This window comes from Eublepharis macularius, chromosome 1, assembly GCF_028583425.1.
Source record: "Eublepharis macularius isolate TG4126 chromosome 1, MPM_Emac_v1.0, whole genome shotgun sequence".
NCBI classification, from domain to species: Eukaryota; Metazoa; Chordata; class Lepidosauria; order Squamata; family Eublepharidae; genus Eublepharis; species Eublepharis macularius.
In genome coordinates this window covers 105,563,914-105,586,752 of record NC_072790.1, presented here as the reverse complement: position 1 = coordinate 105,586,752, position 22,839 = coordinate 105,563,914, and the positions used below count along the sequence as shown (strand labels likewise).

Genomic DNA, 22,839 nt, shown 5'->3' with positions numbered 1-22,839 from the left:
GGGCACCATCCTCAGGTCTTGCAGTGCCACCTTTGTTAGTACCATAGCAACAGGTGTCTCTACAGAGCCCCAGGCCACCTTCACCATTAGGACAGCAGTAGCCGACGCCCAAGCACAACCCTAGGAGCAGCCTGCAGCCACCCAGCTGATTCACCATTCTCCTGCAGTTGCCCAGACAGCTCAACCTCAGCCTGGTTCACAGGAGATTGCTGTCAGCATAAGTCAGGCACAGGCCCAAGCTTCCAAGGGAGCCAGTGGAGAGGCTCCAGAAGCAGCAGGGGCAATCCTGGCAGAGAACAGCTGGGCTGGGCTGGAATGGAGTGGGTGAGGCCAAGAGACAGCAAAATCTATCCAGCCCTCCCATCAGATAGGCAGAGAGAAAGGCCAGTCAGGGAGGCTCGGTGAGGATTGGGGAAAAAAATCCAGGGAGGTGGGGCAAGGAGAGCCGGTTTAGTGTAGTGGTTAAGAGCACATGACTCTAATCTGGAGAACCGGGTTTGATTCCCCACTCCTCCACTTGTAGCCAGCTGGGTGACCTTGGGTCAGTCACAGCTTCTAGGAGCTCTCTCAGCTCCACCCACCTCACAGGGTGATTGTTGTTGTGGGGATAATGATAACATACTTTGTAAACCACTCTGAGTGGGTGTTAAGTCATCCTGAAGGGCGGTATATAAATCGAATGTTGTTGTTATTATTATTATTAATCCTTTAAAGTCAGGTTCCTGTGAAGGCTGAGGAGGAATTGCAAGGAGAGGCAGCTGAAGCATGCTGTCACTCCCAGGGCAGGACAAGGAACAATAGGGTACAACCCCCTTCCCTGCCCAATTGAGGCCAGAGGACACCTACATGGGGCTCTGGTAGGATGGCAGACTGTCCGATGGGAGCACCAGTGAGGGAGGAGCCTGACACTGAAGTGAAGGCAAGTTTTATGTCATGGTAGGCTGGCAGGGAACAGGAGGCCACAGGTAGATTCCCACCCTGCCCACCCCTTCAAAAGAGCCCTTCAAGCTGCTGCTGGCCTGCTTCCAGTGAGCGCCCCCCCCTCATTTCAACTCAGGTCAGGAAAGATTCTCTACTTTTACACTGGAGTTCTCTAGTTGGAAATTGGAATTCTCTGGTTGAACACTGGGTCTCCTACTTCACTTTGGTTCTGTTGAGTTTCATTGGTTCAGCTTGCATGAGAGTTGGACTTGTACTTGGACTGGCTTTTGGCCAGAGGTTGCCTTTGCTTAAGATTCCCTTTGCCTGGAAAGCTTGGAAATGTTTTCCCCATAGGAAACAATGGAGAGTGGCTGGGGGGCCCTTTTTCAGGGGCCTATAGAATTAGACCCCAGGGTCCAATCTTCCTGAAATGGAGGTGGGATTGTGGACAGGAAGAAGTAGGTTCCCTGCAAATTTGGTGTAGTTTGATTGAAAAATAGCCCCTCCCCCAGTTCCCCAGATGATTTTTCCTCATAATTCCCCATAGGAAATAATATCTGGATAAATTTGAGATTCTCTGAGGGGATTAGATTGTTACAGGTGGGTAGCCATTTTGGTCTGTAGTAGAAGAGTAAGATTCGGGTCCAGTAGCACCTTAAAGACCAACTAGATTTTTGGAGTATGAGTTTTTGAGAATCAAAGGTCTCTTCACCCCAGAGAGAGAGTTCTGATGAAGAGAACTTTGCCTTTCGAAAACTCATACCCTGGAAATCTAGTTGGTCTCTAAGGTGCCACTGGACCCAAATCGTGGTGTCACACCAACAGTGATTTTTAAATTATTTTTTCTTCTGCCAACCAAAGGAACAACATCAGGAAGTGGGGATTGGGTGATGCCATAGCAGGAGACTTGGCAACCCTACTTTTGGGTGGGTGGGCAAGATGCTATTCATGGTTCATGGAATCAAATCCAGTGTACTAGAAAATATGTACATTTTTGGGTGGAATATCAATAGTTTTTTTCCTGAAAGAGTAAAAGCATAGACATGAGTTAATCAAATTTGTGTGCAAACGCCATATAAGAGGTGGTGAAAACTGAAGAATTTTATTAGTAAAGCCCTTCAAAAATATATATGCAAGGAGGTGATTAACTGTCTTTATTTTGGATCCAGAGGAGTTAGCTGTGTTAGTTTGTTGTTGCAAAATACTAAAGAGTCCATGAGACATGTATCTGATGAAGAGAGCTGCGGTTCTCGAAAACGTATGCTACAGTAAAGTTGGTTAGTCTTAAACGTGCTACTAGACTTTTTACTGTCTTTTTAAAATAAATTGGGTAATAATCCATTACTAACATATGTTCTCTTAGGCTCTTCAAAAACAGCTAGAAGATGTCAAAGAAGAGGAGATGTCTTTGTTAAGTAAACACAAGGAGGTTGAAAGTGAGCTAGCTGCTGCTAGGGAACGCTTACAACAACAGGCCACAGATCTTGTCCTAAAAGCCAGTATGTATGATTTTTATGTGCCAATATATAATCTGTGTTATTTATTCAGAATGATGGCTTTTATTCTGTTTTTAACAATCTTAATTTTTTATTTTTATTCAATGTAAGTTGTGGCATAACTGCCTTTTTGAAATCAATGTTGTTTTTCTGCATCTGTTTCCATTTTTTTAATGAAATATCATTTTATGATCAAAAAGAGCAAACTTTTGAGAACTGGGAGGGGGGAACAACGTCCTCAACGTTATGTTGATGCACAATCTTTTTTCCGATGTAAAATCGGACATGACAGCATCACTTTGGGGCAACACTCTAGGATTCTCCCCGAACTAGTTTTGGACAAATCCTAGAGCATCACTGCAACATGATAACATTGTTTCCAATTTAGTGCTGGAAGTGAGGAGGAAATTATCACATTTTTCCACCACTGGCCTTTCGAGTAGCATTGGGGAACAGGGAGCTAAGGACAGGTCTCTGCTATAGTAGGAAACTTGCCTCCCCATTTGAATTAAAAGCTTATACGGTAACATTTCTCTTTAGCTTCAAAATGTTCCAGTATATGCATGAAGTATAGGTTTTCCAGGCCTCCTGTTGAAGAAGGAGGCCTCCAGTCAATTGTCTCTGTTGCCTGCTACCACTCCAGGTGGCAGTGGGAGAAAAATTAAAATGCTGCAGTCCTCTATGCTGATACATTGTACCAGGTTGTATCTGGAATGGGTAGCTCTGAGAATCACTGGAGACATTATGGTAAAATCATAGTTTCTAGCAAACCCTAGACCTTTGTCACTTCTGGGTTGTATAGAGAAATGATATGGTGACGATGATGTCACTGACATCACTCAGCTACCCCTTTGTCTTTGCTCTTGAACCCTTGTGCTAGTTGTCAAGCTCAGCCTGACAAACCTAATGAAATATGAAAAATAGGGGGGGGGGAGCATGCTGCTAAGGTCTAATGAAGAAGCAAGAATGTACCCTGAGAGAGTGTATCCAAGACACTTAATAACAACAACAACAACATTCAATTTATATACCGCCCTTCAGGACAACTTAATGCCCACTCAGAGCGGTTTTACAACGTATGCCATTATTATCCTCACAACAAAACACCCTGTGAGGTTGGTGGGGCTGAGAGCTCCAGAGAACTGTGACTAGCCCAAGGTCACCCAGCTGGCTTCAAGTGGAGGAGTGGGGAATCAAACCCAGCTCTCCAGATTAGAGTCCCGTGCTCTTAACCACTACACCAAACTGGCTCTCCTGGCTTAGAAGCAATAACTATGCTGGATTGACTTCTATATAACTGCCACAATTTAGGGGCCTTGTGGGCAGTTTTTTATCCGATTGAGGACTGTTCCACATACTGATGAATCCTGAGTAGGTCCTTTGCCTGCTAATGAACATACTCAGATATGTGTACCTGCATGATATGCTTGTTTCCCAAGATACCTTATTTTACAAGGGGAATGGATTGCAGGTTGGGCAGATCATATGTACTGATGTACTTACATGTTTGTATCATGCTTCATCGTCATGACTCATCAGTGTGTGAAACTGCCCTAAAATATTGTGCTTAAGATCTGAAAATTTTAGAAGTTCTAAATATTTTGATCCAAAAATTTAAAATTAACATGATCTAAAATAAACATTTTGCCATCAATTCACAGCTGACTTACAGTGACTCTATATGGTTTTCAAAGTAAGAGATATTTTGAGGTGGTTTGCCATTGCCTGTCTTTGCAGCCAAGTTCTAACAAGATCAGGCCAGCTTGGGTTATCCAAGTCAGAGAAAATAAATCTTACCAACTAAATGATGTGGCCTGATTTGGAATACTGGATGCAGTTCTGGTTGCTAGCTCTGAAAAGGGACATTGCAGAGCTGAAAAACGGACAGAAGAGTGTAACCAAGTCAATTAAGGGGTTGATTCTCACCTGTCCTGTGAGAAAAGGCTTAGAAAAGAGATAATGACTAAAGGGGACATGATAGAACTTCATAAAATAATGCCTGGTATAGAGAGGGTAGACAGATTTTTTTCCCCTCTCCCATAATGCTAGTACTCAAGAGCATCCAGTGAAGCTGATGGACAGTAGATTCAGGACAGACAAAAGGAAATGTTTCTTTACATGAGTGGTTAAGATTTTGAATTCACTGTCAGAGAATGTTGTAATGGCCACAGGCATAGACAGCTTTAAAAGGGGATTAGAACAAGTCATAGAGGATAGGCTTAACAGTGGCTACCAGCCATGGTGACTAAAGGAAACTTCCGCTTTCAGAGGGAGTGAACCTCTGAAAACCAGTGGCATGAGGCAACGTCAGGGGAAGGCCTTAGCCTCTATACCCTGTTATTGGTGCACCAGAGTAACTGATTGGCAAGATGAGACAAGATGTGAAACTAGAAGGATATCTGGTCTGATCAAGCAGGGCTCTTCTTACGTTCTTAAATTTGCTGCTGCCTTAATTGTGTATCTGAGGGCTCAAAGAGAAAGCGTAATCAGTATATCTCAGTTGCTCTATTAAGATTGCTTAGTTTCCCCTGTCTCTCTGTCTTACAGTGACAGGGCTGAAAAATTATGGTTTCTCGAAAGCTTATGCTACAGTAAAGTTGGTTAGTCGTAAAGGTGCCACTGGACTCTTTTCTATTATATAATTACAACTCACCCTATACATCCTGCATTTCATGACTCTTTGCCCCTGCTGTTTATAACTTTTTTCATAAACGTGTGTAATTATGTATGTGTTTACTTAGTAAGGACCCACCAAGTGGACTGATGAATTGAGCTATAGACCATGAAATATAATGCTAGATAATTTTTTTTTTAGTTTGTAAAGGTGCCCAAATACTCCTATTTATTTTTGCTGCAACAGACTAACATAGTTACTGTTCTGGAAACAGAATATAATAATTTCTGTTTTCTTGAAAATGATATCCTATTCAATTAGCTTATTAAAATTGGTTATGTAAAATTAGATTTCCAGAATATTTTTTTAGAATGTGTTTTATAAAAACAAACATTATGTGACACAATGTGCATTTGATTATGATTTTTATAAGTTCCATATGATTAAAGTGTCCAGGCTACTCAATCTCATCGGAAACTAAGCAGGATGAACCCTGGTTAGTACTTGGATAATAGACTACTAAGGAAGTCTAGGGGTACTGCACAGAAGCAGACAATGGCAAAAAAACCCTCTGGATGTCCCTTGCCTTGAAAAGCCTGCTGTCATAAATCAGCTGCAATGTGACAGCAAAAACCAAAACAAATGTTTATAATACTTGACCGTATGAGTTTAGTCATTCTAACTCAAAAAGGTTTTCCGGGTATAAACTTTCAAGAGTCAAAGCTCCCTTCTTTATTTGAAGAAGGAGCTTTGACTCTTTAAAGCTTATTCCCTGAGAATCTTGTTGGTTTCTAAGGTGCCACTGGACTCAACTCATGCTGTTCTACTGCAGACCAACACAGCTGCCTACCTGAAATTAACTAAAAAGGTGCAAGAATCCCGAGATTCTAAATTAATGCTATTTTTTTGCAGGTCACATTGGAATGCTTCAAGCTACTCAAATGACCCAAGAAGTTACAATACGGGATTTAGAATCTGAAAAGTCCAGATTACGGGAGAAACTGTCTCAAATGGAAGAAGAAAGAAATCTATTGCAAAGCAAAACTCAAAGTTTGGATGAACGACAAAGGCAGCAAATTCTTGCTCTGGAGAAGGTGAATGTTTTGTCTCCCCTACCAGCCCATCCATAGTTTCTAACTGATATTATGGCTGTATTTAGATGTCACAAACAAACTCGGGTATGTTTTTGGTAAGAACAAACCTGATACATTCCTTTGGGCTCCTCTCTTCTCATGCAGAATCAAGATTGAAGACTTTCTGATTTTCTTCATTCAAATCAGTTTATTATGATGTCTGAATTCAGGCACTTCATCAAACTGAGGTTGTTTCTTCACTATAAACAGGGATTTTAAACAAGGATTTTTAAATATATATATATATTTATTTGTTTTAGTTCCATCTTATTCTAATAACAAAATTAATCAAGTCTTACATTCTTTGGATACATGTTATAAATCATACATTCCATTTCATCTCTACAATTCCATCATAATTACACTATTTTCACTACACTATTATCACTATAAGTCTGCAGTCTTTAATTCTAGTACTTCTTTACTCTGCTCATTCATTTGATTGTATTCTGCTAACATAGTTATGCCTCTATTTTATACTTCCGTTTAACCCATCTATAAAACAGGATTTTAAACAAGGATTAAACCACAGTTTAGAATCTAGGTTTGTACTCAAGAAACAATCTTCAGTTTGCTAAAGCACCTACATTTGGATGTCACAACAAATTATGGTTAGTTTAAAGGAAATCTTCATTTTCAGATTCATGAATGAAGGCGGAGGGAAGGAACATATAAGATCATGAATAAACCTGACTTGTTCTCATCAAAGAGGGATTGTGATGTCTGAACACTGGCACAGAAACAGAGGTAGCAAGTTATATACTTTTCTAATAGTAGCAATTGAGTTGGTGACTGTCACCAGCCCCGTGGTTCCCAGGAAAACAGGAAAGTAAAATAAGAAAGACTACCTAACTAAAACCTAAGTTACTTATCAAGTTTCTCAGCCTTATAATCCAGATGTTACCATGTAAAGTCAATCCACAAAGTCCAAAAAGAACAGAACAGAACTTCAAGGGCCAGTAACTATCTGACTGCTGGTCCAAGATTAAGATGTCCCAAAGACAAAATGGCCAAGGCCAGCAACTGTGCCTGCTGCTAGGCCAAGAGCGAAATGGCCTAGGGCTGACCTTCTAACCAAATGTTAGTCCAAAAGCAAAGGACTAACTTACAACTGCATTTTTTCCCATACTGGCCTGCAACATTGGCTGATTCTAAGAACCAATCAGGGTGTTGCCAAGAGCCGTGAATGTGGCACTTTGAAGCTGAGACAAGTTCCCCAGTCAGCACAACAAGTCCCCACCTGAGCTCTGATCCTTAATAAGATGGAATGAAGAGGATGAACCTTTCTCTCCTGCTTTCAGCTTTGATACTCTCACTGGCACCTGTGTTCTGCAAGCAATATGTTCAAGCTTAACTTTCTAGGAATTGCCTTCTCTGATTTTTTCTAAGTTTCCCAGAATTCTCCTTTCAGGCCTAACCAGGCAGAGCTGCTTGAACAAGAGTTTGGCCAAGAAACAGGCTAGAAATAGGCTAGTTTCTTTACAGTGACAAATCTAGATTATGTACACAACAGAATGTATTATTCCAGCAAAATAAAAGAAATGAGGAAAGTAAGGGAAAAGCTAAGTCATACAAAGTATAACTGAAAGCTTTTTGGTATGTATTCATTCTCATCCAACTTAAAATATGATGTGAAAATTATCTTTGACTTATATTACTGGACTAGTAACAAAGCCCATTGTGGGGAAAAAATACAACAGGCCCTAGAAAGGGGAGGGAGGGCAGGTGGGCATTGCCTCCTCCTCTGTGACTGATCCTGGCTAGATGAAGGCGGGGGACAGGCATTGCCACCTGCTCCGCTCCTAATCCCATTTGAGTGATGGGAGAACGGCATTGCCATCTGCTCTGCTACTGATCCTAGGCAGGTGAAGGGGGGCAGGCATTGCTGCCTGTTCCACACCTGACCCTGGCTGGATAAAGGGGGAGGGGGAAGGCATTGCAACCTTCTCCATGCCCAATTCTGGCATAGTGGGGGGGCATTGCCACCTGCTCCATGCCATATACTGGCTGGGTGAAGGGGGGGGTGAGCGTTGCCTCCTGCTCCACACCTGATCCAATCCAGGTAAAGGCAGGGGACGGGCATTGCCACTTGCTCCATGCCTGATCTCAGCTGGTTGAAAGTGTGGGACAGGCATTGCCATCTGCTCCGCTCCTGATCCCAGCCGGTTGATGGTGGGGGGCGGGCATTGCCACTTGCTCTTTGCCTGATCAAGGCTGGGTCAAGGAGGAAGCGGGCATTTCCACATGCTCCATGCCTGATCCTGGCCATTGTGGAGAAAAATACAACAGGCCCTAGAAAGGGGAGAGAGGGCCGGTGGGCATTGCCTCCTGATCCATGACTGATCCTGGCTGGGTGAAGACGGGGGACGGGCATTGCCACCTGCTCGGCTCCTGATCCCATTTGAGTGAAGGGGGAACGGCATTGCCACCTGCTCCACTCCTGATCTTAGCTGGGTGAAGATGGGGGGTGGGCATTGCCCCCTGCCCTGCACCTGATCCCAGCTGGGTGAAGGTGGGGGCTGGGCATTGCCACCTGCTCCGTGCCTGATCCCAGCTGGGTGAAGGTGGAGGCGGCCATTGCCACCTGATCCACTCCTGATACCAGCTGGGTGAAGGTGGGAGGCAGGCATTGCGGCCCGCTCCGCACCTGATCCTGGCCTGGGCTCCACACCACAGAGCATACTCTGGGGGGACAGGCTGCCTTGTCTGGATTTCCCTCCACAGCAGCGCTCTCTGGAGGCACACTAGGGTAGGAAGTGAGTTGTCAGGAACATGGTTAGCCTTTTATATAGCAAGATACAAAATAATAGTCTAGAAACAATAGGTTGTATCCAGTCTTTCTGGTCCTATCGAAGGAAGACGCTCAAAGGCCGCACAACAGAAATGTAAAAGATTCTCCCATTCCCAAATTACAATCTCTTAAAGGTAAATTCTATGTATGTGTTGTTATATTTCAGACGTGCTTCAAAGTGAAAAGTACAAAGTGCTAATAATAAATATCATTCAATAATACAATATACATACAATATAAAGGAATAAATACAGTAAATAAATAGTTAAATATCAAGATATAAACACATCCAATATAGCAACTTGGTTTAAGGTAAGTCCTCAGTACAATCTGTATGGAGTACGTGTGGTTCCTTCTAATTCATCCTTATAGAGTCAATTTAGGTTGTAAATCAGGAGTTCCATTCTGCAAGTTCATCTAGCTACCCGATAAATGGTAAATACGGTAAATAGATGTATATCCACTTGGTGCAAAATGCAGTTATATAATAATGAATAAAATATCACTCTTACTCCGAAGGAGGTAGCCAAATGCGGCTCAGCCCAACAAACCAAGTCTTTATATTGTATTGAATGATATTTATTATTAGCACTTTGCCCTTTTCACTTTGAAGCATTTTTGAAATATAATAAAAAATATATAGAATTTACCTTTAAGATATGGCAATTTGGGAACGGGAGAGTCTGTTACATTTCCAATCTTTCTGGACAGCAAATTCATAGTACTTTTTTTCCTGCCGCACCTCGCAAAAAGCCAATATTGAAAGTAGGGGGACCTTCAGGAATAGCATGAGATGTGGTACAGTAGACTGAAGCAAGAAGGTGCAAATTATCAGAAATTGCTCCTCTTTGCTTTTATGCAAAAGGAGCAAAAGCTCACACAAGAGAGATTTCTTCCAGTTTCCTTTTTACTGTGTCCCCTCCTGCACTACTTCTAACACTGTTCCTGAGTAGGGGTGTGCAACAAAAAAAAATCGTAAATAAGGGATTTCCGATGTGGCAAGCCGCTTTGAGAATCGCTTCTTTAACCTGCTTTGGTGTGCTCAGTAAAGTTTCGGAGCACACCGACAAACTTCCCCACCCAGCTGGTTATTTCACCCGATGGGAGGGGGAGGAGGGGGTTCCCTCCTCCTCCTTCTCCCATCGGGAGAAATAAGTGGCAGGGGTAGTTTAAATCCCTCCAGCTTCAGCTGCCTGGTGGAGAACTCCCTGCCAGACAGCTGATTTGGGGGTTAAAATGCCCCTTTCCATGCCACTGCGCAGCGCCACGGAAAGAGACATTTTAACCCCCAAATGTACTGCTTGGCCAGCTCTTATGCCTGGAATTCCCTCCCTGAACATGCAGGACAGTTGTTACCTCCTTTTTATTTCTTGATCCCTTCCTAAAATTCTCTTAAACTTTATACCTCAAAATAATCTCAGCTGCAACTAAATCCATGTATCTTTAATTGCATTTGCTAACATTCACCCCTTTCTGAACTTTTATCTCGGTTTCACGATCCCTTACTTCACTTTCTCACTGTCAAATAGGGCAAGCTCCTAGGAGAAAGTACCTTTTTGCTCATGAAACAGTGTGAAGACACACTAATGACACTGAAATAACAATTGCTTGAACAGTTCAGCAAACAGATCAGGGAAAGGAAATTTATTTTCCTTCCCTTCACTCAGCAACCACCACCCCATCCATGACAGTCTGGAGAGTCAGGGACTGCTCAGGAACAGGGGTGTGCAATTTGGGTTTGGGTTTTGGGGAAAATACCCAAATTGGACCCGATTCACAAAAATTCGGGATTTCCGAATTGGCCCCAGCATGCCGGATCCATTTTGGAAACCCCGAATCAAAGATTCCTGAAGTGATTTGTATTGCTGCGCAGCAGCACGGAAAGAGGCACTTTAACCCCTGAATCTACTGCTTGGCAGGAAGTTCCCTGCCAAGTAGCTTGAGTCCAGCTGGCAGCTCCACGGAAAGGGGCATTTTAACTGTCCTGCATATTCAGGGAGGGAATTCCAGCCATAAGAGCTGGCAAGAAAGTTGTGGGCAGGCACTAGATTTTGCAAAGTCCACATTACAAAGTCCATATGGTGAACAAGTGATCTTCACAAGGACTTTGGGTAAAGTGTTCTCCTGGAGTTCTGAATTCACGAGGAGAAGGGGCTTAAGAAGAGGAGAAGGCACATGCTTTCCCTCTCTCTTGCATTGTTTACTAGGCTTGAATCAGCCCAACAGATCTGCTATTCGTCCCATTGGGGAAGCTTTTGTGTAGCCATTTGTATGTTTAAGCTTCTTCAACAAGCATATAGCAGCTCCCCAGAGCTGTTTCCTGTCAGGAAACAGGAGAAGAAAGTGGAAGCCCCTTCCCCTTGTCTGCTACAGTCCTGATCCAAATGAGGCCCCCATCCACAATGGAATTAAGTTTCCAGCAGAGAGTTCCAAGATCATGACTGTTAAAAGCCCACAGGGTGCCATGTGGACTTGGTAATGTGTGAATGAGACCTAATACTACATTAATTAATCAAATAACAGATGGGTTCAAGAGTACGTGATTTTTGGCAATAAGTTTAATTTTGAAATCCTTGTTGTTATTTTATGTTAACAGAAAGTGAATGAAGCAAGGGAAACACAAAAAGAATATTACGAGAAAGAGCTGATAAAATTGCAAGCCAGACTAGAAGGAGAAGCTGTACAGCTAAATGAGGCTCATTCTAAGACTTTGGAGGAATTGGCATGGAAACATCATAATGCTCTTGAGGCAATACATAGCAATGCTAACAAGGAAAAAAAGAAACTGCAGATGGTAAGGGATCCATAATATAGGGAGTATTGCTGTGTTTGTTTTGTAAAGATTTTTCATGTATTTTAACATACTGTAATTGTTCCAGTTTTTTTTCACTGATAGGATAGAGAAAATCTTCACCTACTCAAATTATTTTTGGTAAAGCAGAGACACTGAATATTAATATCTTCCTGCTCCCAGACTTGTTCTAATTGAAGATGGACAGATGGAAGGAATTGGTTTTCTCATTTTTCCAGAATACTGCCTGGAATATGCCACTTTCTGGTTTTTACTTCTTTCCTAGGGAAAGTTGGAAGACTAGCATATGGGACTGTGAGTTAGGAATGCTTCCAGCGCCAAAAGACTTGTGAAAGTGATAAAATATCATATTCTTGACCATGTATTAGTATAGGCATGTGATCTGTTAATGGAGCACTAACTGTCTGAATCGTCAGGATATGTGTGCAGATTGATGGTAAAAGTTCCTGGTTAATCATCTCCAACTGCTGCTGCATTCCATTGGTTGGAAATGTAAGCATTTTTTTTCACACTAGTAAAAAAAATGTAACATCCTGCCTTAGTCTCTTTCCAGTAGAATCCTATGCAAAGTTATTCTTGTTATGTTCACTGAAATCAGTGGATATACAGAGAAATCCTAAGCAGAATTACGCCACTGCATTGTTAGACTGCAGTAACAGCATAAAATTCACTGTGCTGCTTCTTGTTTCCTGTAGGAACATACTTTGTTTTTATTTTGTGGGCTATATAAATATTCAGACGGGGGGACAGAAGAGCATACACCTGTCTACCTCCTTCCTGCAAGTTAGTATATGTATAGTAGGATATGGCCTGGCTATATCCTACTATAGGATATAGTGCTCACTGATTTTATTTTTGCACTCCTACTGATACCTTTTATACTGTGACTAATTTTAATCTTTTCATGATAAGATTAAAGCATTTATTGCTTTAAGATTTAAGATTCAGCATTTATTGTTAATAGAAATGTGGCATATAAAATTTAAGTATTTAAAACTATAGTTTTTACAGTAATTAGGTGAACAGCTCAATCCAGCAGGGCCATGTGCACATGGAAGTAGCCTTTTGCATGCACAATCTTCTCCTACATCTGCAACTGTATCCTCCAAGAAGTATTATGCTTCTTAGAACTGGATTGCTGTATCCATTACTTGGCCTTGTAAGTTAGTTAGAATATTTCTGTGCAGCCTCTTCAGAGTCCTGCTTGAGGCTATTTTCAATTAAAAACTAGTCTTAAAACACAAACCATTAGAAATAAGTAGCATAAAAACTATTGATAAAACAAGCAAACTATAAAACCCCTAATTAAGAATCTGAGTAAAAAGATGTTTTAGCCTGATGCCTAAAAGAAAGTAAAGTAGGAGCCAAGTGAGCCTCAGAGGGGAGGGCATTCAAAAGGTGAGTAAGTGCCCTGTCTCTAGTCAGTACTTACATCACCTCTGAAGGTAGGGGCACAGAGAGTAGATCTTGAGAAGCAGATTTTAACTGGCAGGCTTGCTAGTAAGAGAGGCAACAGTCCTTCAGGAACCCTTGCCCCAAGCTGGACCCACATGGTCATTGAGCGGGCATTCAGTCAACTGAAGATGCACTTCCAATACTTGGATCACACAGCAATCTGCAAAGCCATGCACTGTTGGACATCACCTGCCCCAGCTGGGTCTACATTCATTGAAGGACCGCCAGTACGGCCATAAGCAAGTGCCTGTTTGGTGAAATGGAGGGGAGTTGGTGTACGGTCAGGTACAGGATGCGGCCTCCCAGCTAATGGGCATGCCATGGCTTGTGGCCCCCAGGACAGAATGGGGCTGACTTTCCCCCTCTTCCCATGGCGCCCACTTGGAACACACTAACCCTTAACAGGATGTACCAGAAAGGACCAAGGGAGTCACATTGAATTCAAGACTGTGATGCCCTCCATGGATGCTTTGGACCTTCTGCTGGTCCAAAAGAACTTATGGCAATGATGGCTCCTATCCTCAGTGGATCTTGCTAGCTCTGGCAGGCTTTAGTCCCCCATGGACTCCTCCAAGTCTGCAGTGGCCACGGATCCATCCTTACTGTTTGGGTCCTTTTGGGAGTGAACCAGCACTGCTTGGCACATAGTCATGGAGGTTGATGTTACTCCTGTTTGATCTATCACTGCTTTGGGGTATGGGTGGTGGGTGACTTTATATAAGGGCAGGGGGATGGGGGCCTTGGGGGACACACATGGCATGTGGGGGGCATGGTAGCACCAATGTCCTGAGCAGATTCCTAGGCAAGGTCCTACCCCTACTCACTTGACCTCCAGATGTTGAGGCTTGAGCATGCAGCAGGGGCCAAAGGTACCACAGCATAATCAAGGAACCACCTGGGAGACTGCCTCATGACCTTGCTACCATATTGCCATGACCCCCACTGGCCAGCCCAGTGACTGACTCAGTCCTCAGAGGATGGCTTGAGGAGCCAAGGCCAGGGAGCCAGATGGACCAATGGGATCAGGGAAGGCCTAGTGCTGCAGAGGCACTTGCTGACCCTGCTCCAGCAGCACCAAAAGCCGCCCTTTCCAAACCTGTAAGCGACCCCTTGCTACCAGTCTCTGAGATGACCACTAGGCATCTGCCAGGCAGGGCACAAACTTGGGCTCATAGCTCCCAGGATGCTTTCCCACTCAACAGGAATGGCACCAATGAAAGGCTCAGGCTTAAGGGGCACAAAGGTGAAATGCAAGACTGGCTGCAATCAGACTCTCTGTAGATCCAGAGCAGAGTGCTGAGAATAATCCTTGCAGGATCCTGGCCAGAGTACAGTGCAGCCTCAAGAGCTTCAACACTTGCCAGCAAGTGCAGCTGAGCCTGATTAACACCCAGCCTGTTTAGGCTGAAGCATAAGAAGGCTGCCTTGCTGGATCAACTGATCCACTAGGCACAAGTCCTGTGCTCCAAGCTCTCTTCCTGCAGCTCTACACTCCAGTCTGTGCTCCCAAGTCTAGCCAACCCAGGTGGTGGCCCTACTCCAGAGAAGCCCAGACCTGACTAGCTGAGAGTGCAGGACACTTATGTATTACTGGACTCACTTCCACTTGGCAATATCACTGGCTCCAGAGGCACATCCTCTGTGCCCCCAAACCAATTCCCCTCCCTCTTGGCTGAGCAGCAGTAACTGCTGCCACATACAGCGAAGACCTTAGTAAGGGCCCAGGAGCTGCATGGCTTTGCAGCTTGCTGTGTGATCTAAGCATTAGAGGTTGACTGAATGCCTGCTCAATGACCATGTGTATCCAGCAGTGGACATGGATGTAGGCAGCATGATCTACTGACTTGTCCTTGTCGTAGGGTATGAGCAGGTACTGTAGCAGGAGTAGACTTGGTCACCTGTGAGGGAAAGAAATACAGCCATCAGGGTCCTTCCCAACTGAGCAAGCATACTCAACAGATGTGCACACACACACATTCTGCAGAGGTACAAACCTAGCTGCCAGCCCTTGTCCTGCAGCCAAGTGGCCTGCTTATGGTTGAGACAGGATGCAACGAAGATCTGTGTATTGTGCATGCTGCCCATGAACTTGTCCATGGGGTGTGTGAAGATGCCCTGGTGGTCAAAGCTGGCCTGAATGTGCAAACTGTAGAAGTGGTGTTGGTTGCTGTAGACCTGCAGCTCATCATAGGGGGTTATGAATCCACAGCCCCCATGGTTTTTGGGAAGCCTGCAGACATGGAGAACCTGGCACAAATAGGGATCAGCTCTGCCTCCTCTGTGGGGGAGTGGGCATGCTTCTGCAGGCATAGCAGCATGGGATCCAGAAAGCTGTGAAGGCAGTGGCTAGCCAACTATTGGGACACCTCTAGAATTTCAACCATGAGTTCCTGGAATGAGCCTAATGGCAAGGGACAGCAGCACCTTCTGCAGGATGAGGTTGGCCCAGGGAATGGCTGGCTATGCATCACAGGGCTGAATTTCTCGCACAAGGCTTGAACGGCTGCCCTGTCCAGGCAGAACTGCTCCAGGCAAGTGTTGTCAGGAGCTGCAGGGTGCTGATACGCTCACAGTAGCGCATGGCACAGTGCCTCCTGCACTGTCTCATTGTCATCCAGATGTACACAGGCAAGAGGTTGATTATCTGGATCCCTGGTGGGGGTGGCAGGTAAAATAGTTGTCATGCTGATTTGGGCCTTCCATTGGTTGGGGGTAGGGAGGCTCATTAAACACATGGACTGTGTGGGGGCCTCAGACCCCTTGGCCCATGGTGCCCCTCCTTAGCTTAGCACCTTTACCTACCACCATCCCCAGGGGTGTCTCTGCTGTTATCTTGTGATGTCTCGGGAAGCGACAGCACAGTTGCTGGGAACGCTGGTGCAGTAGGAGCCTGTACTGCAGTAGGAGCCTATACTGTACTGTACTGTACTGCATTTGCCTGGTCCCCATTCTGTGTGGTTTCTGCTAAGGGAATGGACCAGTGGTGCCACTGTTACACCAACAGCTGGCTGCCACCACCGTAGCATCCTTCAGGATTGTGCTGCCTAAGAAGTTTTGTCTGATCTGTCACTCATGAAATTTAGCATACGCATCAATTTTTTATTTGCAATGACCCTATCATTAGACTTGCAATATTTTGTTAATTGTTATAACTTTGCTATTATTCTGTCATTTGTGATGTTGTGCTTAGGTTTTAGATATGGGGAATGAGATTTGACATTTATAGCTCTAGAACTAATTAACTGAAAACAAGAAGTCTTTTCATTTATTTTATGAATAAGTAACATACACAAGTACAGTAGTCAGGGCATGTAGGCAACATACCAACCATTTTCATGTTAAAATTATATGGGAAAAATTGTACCAGTGAAGTCTTGCACTCAAGTTACTTGTCTAATTCTTTTATAAGTATATGTTCTGTTGAGTGGGAATCTGAACCCAGGTCTTCCTGGCCGAAGTCCAATACCCTAACAACTGGCTTTTAAACTTTTGTTTCTAATGTGAATATTGAATCAATATGACATTCTATTCCATGTTTCTATTTTCTTAAGGAGTTAGAGCAGCATTTTGAAAAAGAGAAGCTACACTTGGAAGATGAGAAGAATCAGCTTAGACAGCAGTTGGAAAACCTGAGGGAAGAACTGACAGCCAAGCTGACTTCATCCAATCAGGAGGCAAGAATCAGCTTTGTCTTTTCAGCTAACTGTCATGTGCCTTAAATCATATTTAATCAATAATGATATTATTCTTACTTGATGACTTAGAATTGTATATTAAACTTCGCTAACAAAAGATGTAGTAATGACCACAAGCATGGGGCTTCATGGGCTCACTTCAACCATGTGCCTGAGAACCAAGTGCATTATTTACTAGCTACCAGCCATAACTGCTATCTAGCACCTGTAGCTGGTAAAGCTACACACTCCTTGTTGTTTTGGACCTTCAGTAAGAGATTGAAAATGTACACTGAAAAATCCATCTTGTTCAAACCTGTGCTGTATTCACACATTAGCATTCATTCACAACTAGATTTTCCTATCACAATTCGGGATATGAATGTTTGCTGCACTGCAGTGAACGTGCAGTATCCAGTGACATTTGGATACATCCATGGAGGCATTACCCTGGTCTTTCTGGGGCATAATTAGACCAAAGTAACAGATGGCTTTTAAAAATCACTAACCAAGTTTACAGCAGGTAGGTCTATCAACAGCTATTTTATCTCTCAACATCTTTGTGTACATTAAGATCACAGAGTGTAAGAAAGGGCATTTGGCTGGATGGGCAGTTTAGTTGGGGGAAAAGGGCATCAGAGGTCTTTATGGCTGAGCTTCTGAGGGAAGCGGAGGACATGAAGAAAGGGCTAGTGAGTGGAGGAGGACCAGAGCAGGCCTGCCCTTCCCTTCTCCGGCAAAGGTGTCTGAGCTAAAAGGGTGAGGCACCAGCTGAGGAAGAGTGGGATGGAGCCAAGAGGAGCCTCTCTTGGCATTAAAAAGAAGATCTCCATTTTGCCGTAGTACTAAATGGCCTTTTTCTCTGGCGGGCTGCTTTTAGGGATACCCCAGATCATACAACGAATAAGCAGTTTCACTATTGCACTTTTAAAAAGTTGCTCTATTTTAATCTTGCCTCCCTTCCAAGGAACTCCAGGCAGCATAGAGAAACTTTCTCCTCCACTTAGAACTGCCATGCCTAACCTGAGATTTTATTCTTAGGGTGCCCTGCTGACTTCCTTGGAGCAGTAAGACTTAGTGTTTCTGAAGCAGAACCCCCCCCCCCCCAAAGTAGCATGACTCCAGGCTTCTGCCCCTTTCCTCAGCACCAAAACTCTAGGGTATCGTATCAGTTAACACTACATTTTTTTTCAATTCAGCCTCTCTCCCCAGTTTCTTTAGTAGCCTCACATTATGCTCACCCTTTCTTTCTACCGCTCCCTTTTCCAAATCCCAATTGCTTTAACAGATTTCTCGTTGCTTAACCAGATAAAGTTTTGAAATTATTTATGGTGTTTATAAATATTTATTATTTATTTTATTTTATTTGATTTATACCCCGCCCTCCCCACAGATGGGCTCATCCCTAAGCAAATGGTGGCATTTTATGGCCATTTCAAGCCTTATGCAGAAGCAGCCCCAAATAAGCTATTGAACCTTTCTGACTTTCCTCTCTGAGCTCATCTTCTTGGTCCTCCTCCCCCTGGCCTGTCCCCACTTGCAATTTGAGAACTGTAAAATAGTGTTGTTATGACCATATTACAAGCTGAAAGTGACTTGCCTAATACCACTCAGGCCATTCATGGCACAGGTCGGGTTTGAATCTACAGCTTTCTGATTTGTAGTTCACTTGCCTTACATACCATACGGATACCTACATGCTCATTTAATTTTTAAAAAAATCAAACTTATCCTGCCCATCATTTCAACAGAGGCTCTAGACACAAGTGATTTTTAAAAAATCCCCTTCAACAAAAATTAAAAACGAGAGGACTTCCGGCTGGGGATCATGGAGGTCTGAAGCAACTCAGGGAGCTGGGCTGTCCAAGTTGCTGTTTGGGCTGATGGGGTGCAAGATTGCCCGCGGCCCCCTGCTTTCAGGCGGAGAGCAGGCAAGAACGCTTGAGACCCAGAGAGTGAGTAGATCTCGGCTGAGGGGGGGTTCTGAATAAAGGACTCCCTTTCAGCCTTGAGGTCCCGCTCTAAGGCTTGAACGGCTGCCCTGTCCAGGCAGAACTGCTCCAGGCAAGTGTTGCCAAAAAACAGTGAACTAAATTCTTCACACAATATTCACAAAAATAATTTAGTGAATTTGAAAGTAATATACAGGAGTGAATACAACATGTGAAATTCTAAAACATCATAATCACTATAATATCATCACAATCAATCACACACAGCAAGGTGTTACAACACCGAGTAGCATGTGTATCCTCAGAAAAGGGAAGAATCCCAAGAGTTCTCTTATGAGCTGTCTTCAGTCAGTACACTGAGGATTCCCGCTGAAACTGCGGGGGCAGATGAAAAGTCCCTCCGGACAAAGTGGAAAGGAGCTGGAAGACTGGGAGGAGAATAGAATGTGCAGGTGGAGAACAGCAACCGGGAGCCCCCGAGGGGGACCTCCCCGCCCGACAAGCCTCCGGGTATCTCAAGCTTGTTTCATGAGCACTTCTTCACGGGGCGTGGTTTCTCCTACCACGATGGTATTTCTCTATACAATAAACAAAGGCAAAATGCAGCATCTGCCATCATAATCCTTACCAAACCACCTCTCCAATTCCCAAACACTCACCCGACTCTCCCACAAACTCTTTCACGTGCTGAAACTCTGCGCACTTCCAGGGACCGCCTCAATCTCGCTACACCAACCCCAATTATATTCTGAAATGACTGGTACACTTAAAGCAATATGCACATGAAACTCATACCACAGCTCACTATGAGAGAGAGAGAAAAAAAGGGGAAGGCGAGGAGAGGGAGGAGGAGGAGAAGGGAAAGAGGGAGAGGAGGGGGAAAGGGGGAGGAATGAAGGGGGAAAGGAAGGGGGGAAGGGGGGAAAGGAGGGAAGGGAAGAGGGAGGGGAAAGGGTGGAACCTAGTGAGGTTCTGAATTATCCCACAAAGCAGTTTAGATTAAGATCCAAATTGAGTCCATTAGGCTGTAATGTCTGGAGGCGGAAGATCCACTCCACCTCTCTTCTCAGAAGATCTCGTTGGACATTGAAATGTTCGTCACGTCGTGCTACATGCAAAACTGTATAGACCAAGGAAACAGAGCCGCTGTGCTGGGACATATAATGTTCTACTAATGGTGCTTCACTAACACTATGGCGAATCCTGGAGACATGCTCACTGATCCGGACGCGTATTGGACAATTAGTACTGCCAATGTAAAGTTTATTACACGGACATCTAATAACATATACTACCTTGTCTGTTTGACATGTTGAAAATTGATGGCACTTGAAGTCCGTCAGTCTCCCATCAGTTCTGATATCAGCCTGTGGCCAAACAAGCGCACACGCCTTGCAGTGTCCACAGGCAAAATGCCCCTTGGGAAGATCGTTGCTTTCCACTCTCCTATTAAATGCAGTATGTACCAAACGATCCCCTATGCTCTTGGTTTTTTTGAATCCAATGATGGGTAGAGATTCGCACCCCCTTATATCCGATATAATGTGCCAATGTTGTAAGATAGTCCGCTTGATATCAGTGGCCAGGGTCGTGTATTCTAAGGAGCACGCAATGGTGGGTCGTGAAGATCTAACTCCAGATTCTAGTAAGCTTTCTCTCACAGCCGAATCCGCTCTGTTCTTTGCTCGTTGAACTATCCTGAGGGGATAACCCCTATCCTGGAAGGCTTGACACATTTCCTTACTTCCTGTTTGATAATCACTATCGCGGGTGGAGTTTCTCTTTAAACGTAACAATTGGCCATATGGGATGTTCTTGACCAAGTGTCTGGGGTGGTGGGACTCATAATTTAGGTATGAGTTTCTGTCTGTATGTTTCTTGAACGGACTGACTCCAATCCTACCCGATGTATCCCTAAATGTAACAACGTCCAAAAAACTAATGCAGGCAGTCCCAATTGCCATGGTGAATCTGATGTTAGAATCCACATGATTCATCCACATTTCAAAGGCATTAACGTCCCCTTGATCTTTATAAAGGACATACACATCGTCAATATATCTCAAATATTTCGCGATCTTATCATAAAAAGGATTCACGTCAGCAGACAGAATATATTCTGATTCCAGATGTCCCATATAAAGATTTGCAATGCTCGGGGCGGCCGAACATCCCATGGCCACCCCTTTGATCTGAAAATAGCATTGATCCTTAAACTGGAAGTAGTTCTTCTCCAGCACTAAGTCTGCTAACTGTAAAAGAAATGGGGTGCTGGGTACTTGATGCTCCCTCTGGTGCAAGCACCTCTCAATAACTCCCCTAGCACCATCATGAGGTATGGATGTGTAGAGTGATGAAACATCCATGGTGACGAAAATCCAATCCTTCCCCATCTCCATCCCCTCAACTTCTTTAATGAACATGCGTGTGTCCTTTAAATAGGCTGGCCACCGTACCCAAGCTTCAGTAACACCAATGAACTAATTTGAACATCAGAAACAGTGATTACAACCCAGAAAAGAGCCGAAAAGGTAAAGATCGATATCTGTTCTATGATGCTAGATTTGGACTGGAAAAATAAAGTAAAAGTGGAAATCAGGCTTTGAAATTGAGTAAAGAGCTAATTAAGTTCACTCCGAAAAGGAAATAATGTGAAAATAAGACTTTTTAAAGCTATTAGAGGAGAAAAGAGACTATTGTTTATATACTTGCGGTTTTGAGAGATAACGAACTGTGAGAACAGAGGAAGTATCACGAGAAGGTAGCTGTGAGACGGGAGAAGGAACAGGAAATGCATCAGAAACCATCGAGCTAAGGTGACAGAGGGACTGCTGAGAGGAGAAGGAAGTAGAAAATTGCCATTTTGGAAGAGGGAAAGGGCATGACTTCAATGTAAAAGGAGGTGCTCCATTTTGAAGAAGGGAAAGGGCAAGACTTAAACCTTAAAGCCATAGAGAAAAGACGCCCAACATTTTGGATGATATAAAGTGCATCACAGAAAAAAAATCGAATTTTAACTGATTAAAATAGCGGAAATAAAATATTTAAATCACGGATTTGAGGAAGAGAGCAGACTCGTGGGAGCGGAGTAAATCAAGCCCCACGATGTCGAAAAAAGACTGGCAATCAGCATTTGATAACTTGGATAAAAAAATGGTGGAAGGTAATAAAGAGTTAAAAGAAACTATGCGAGAGATGTTGAAAGATCTTAAGGAAACAATTAAATCGGAGGTGGCTGAACTGGTGAAGAATATGGAAGATGTTAAGAAGGAATTACAAACGACGCAGCAAAATGTTAAAGAAGTTGAAGAAAAAACAGAAAAATTGGCTACCTCTCTCAAAGTGGAAACTTCAGTGCTAAGCGATAGAATGGCTGTGATGGAGTGTAAATACATGGACAGACAACTTTGTTTTAGAGGCGTCCTGGAGGAGGAAGGAAAAATCGCCCAAGAACAGATTTTGGAGATTTTGACAGTATTCTTAAATAAAACACTGGAGGAGATTGCAAGCAACGTGGATGTGGCGTACAGAATTAACTCAACATATGCAGCTCAAAAAAATCTACCCAGAGATATGATTGTGCAGTTTATTACAAAGAGAATGAAAGAAGAAATTCTTAGCAGGCATTTCCAAAATCCACTGGTAATGGATGGGGAAAAGGTGAGAATAATGAAAGAGCTACCCAAGAGAGTTTTGATGGAAAGGAAAAAATACAGAGAACTTTACCCAGGTTCCGAAGGAGTTAAATATAAGATACAGATGGGAGATACCAGAAGGTGTGGGCTTTGAATTTAAATCAACTAGAAGAACCATCAGATCACGACATGAGATGGAGATGTTCTTTTTTGACAATGAAAAAGACTTACCTAAGAGACCCGGAACATAATCATGGAGTGCAAAGTAATTTCATGGAATGTAAACGGTCTAAATTCACCTTCCAACCGCAAGGCTATTTTTCATTGGCTATCTAAACAACAATGCAGTGTAACTT

The 22,839-nt window shown here is 43.5% G+C and overlaps 1 protein-coding gene across 6 annotated transcripts in view; it reads left to right on the top strand.

Moving 5' to 3' along the window:
* FAM184A (family with sequence similarity 184 member A) overlaps positions 1 to 22,839 on the top strand; it is a 110,397-nt gene that overhangs the window by 21,371 nt on the left and 66,187 nt on the right. For all 6 annotated transcript variants that reach the window (XR_008597080.1, XM_054981115.1, XM_054981124.1 and 3 more), the window contains exons 3-6: positions 2,285 to 2,420; positions 5,944 to 6,125; positions 11,552 to 11,749; positions 16,774 to 16,896. Coding sequence is in view for 5 of the 6 variants with exons in the window: in XM_054981115.1 (XP_054837090.1) it covers positions 2,285 to 2,420; positions 5,944 to 6,125; positions 11,552 to 11,749; positions 16,774 to 16,896 (639 nt within the window). In the remaining variant the exon portion in view is untranslated. The remainder of the gene's footprint in view (positions 1 to 2,284; positions 2,421 to 5,943; positions 6,126 to 11,551; positions 11,750 to 16,773; positions 16,897 to 22,839) is intronic.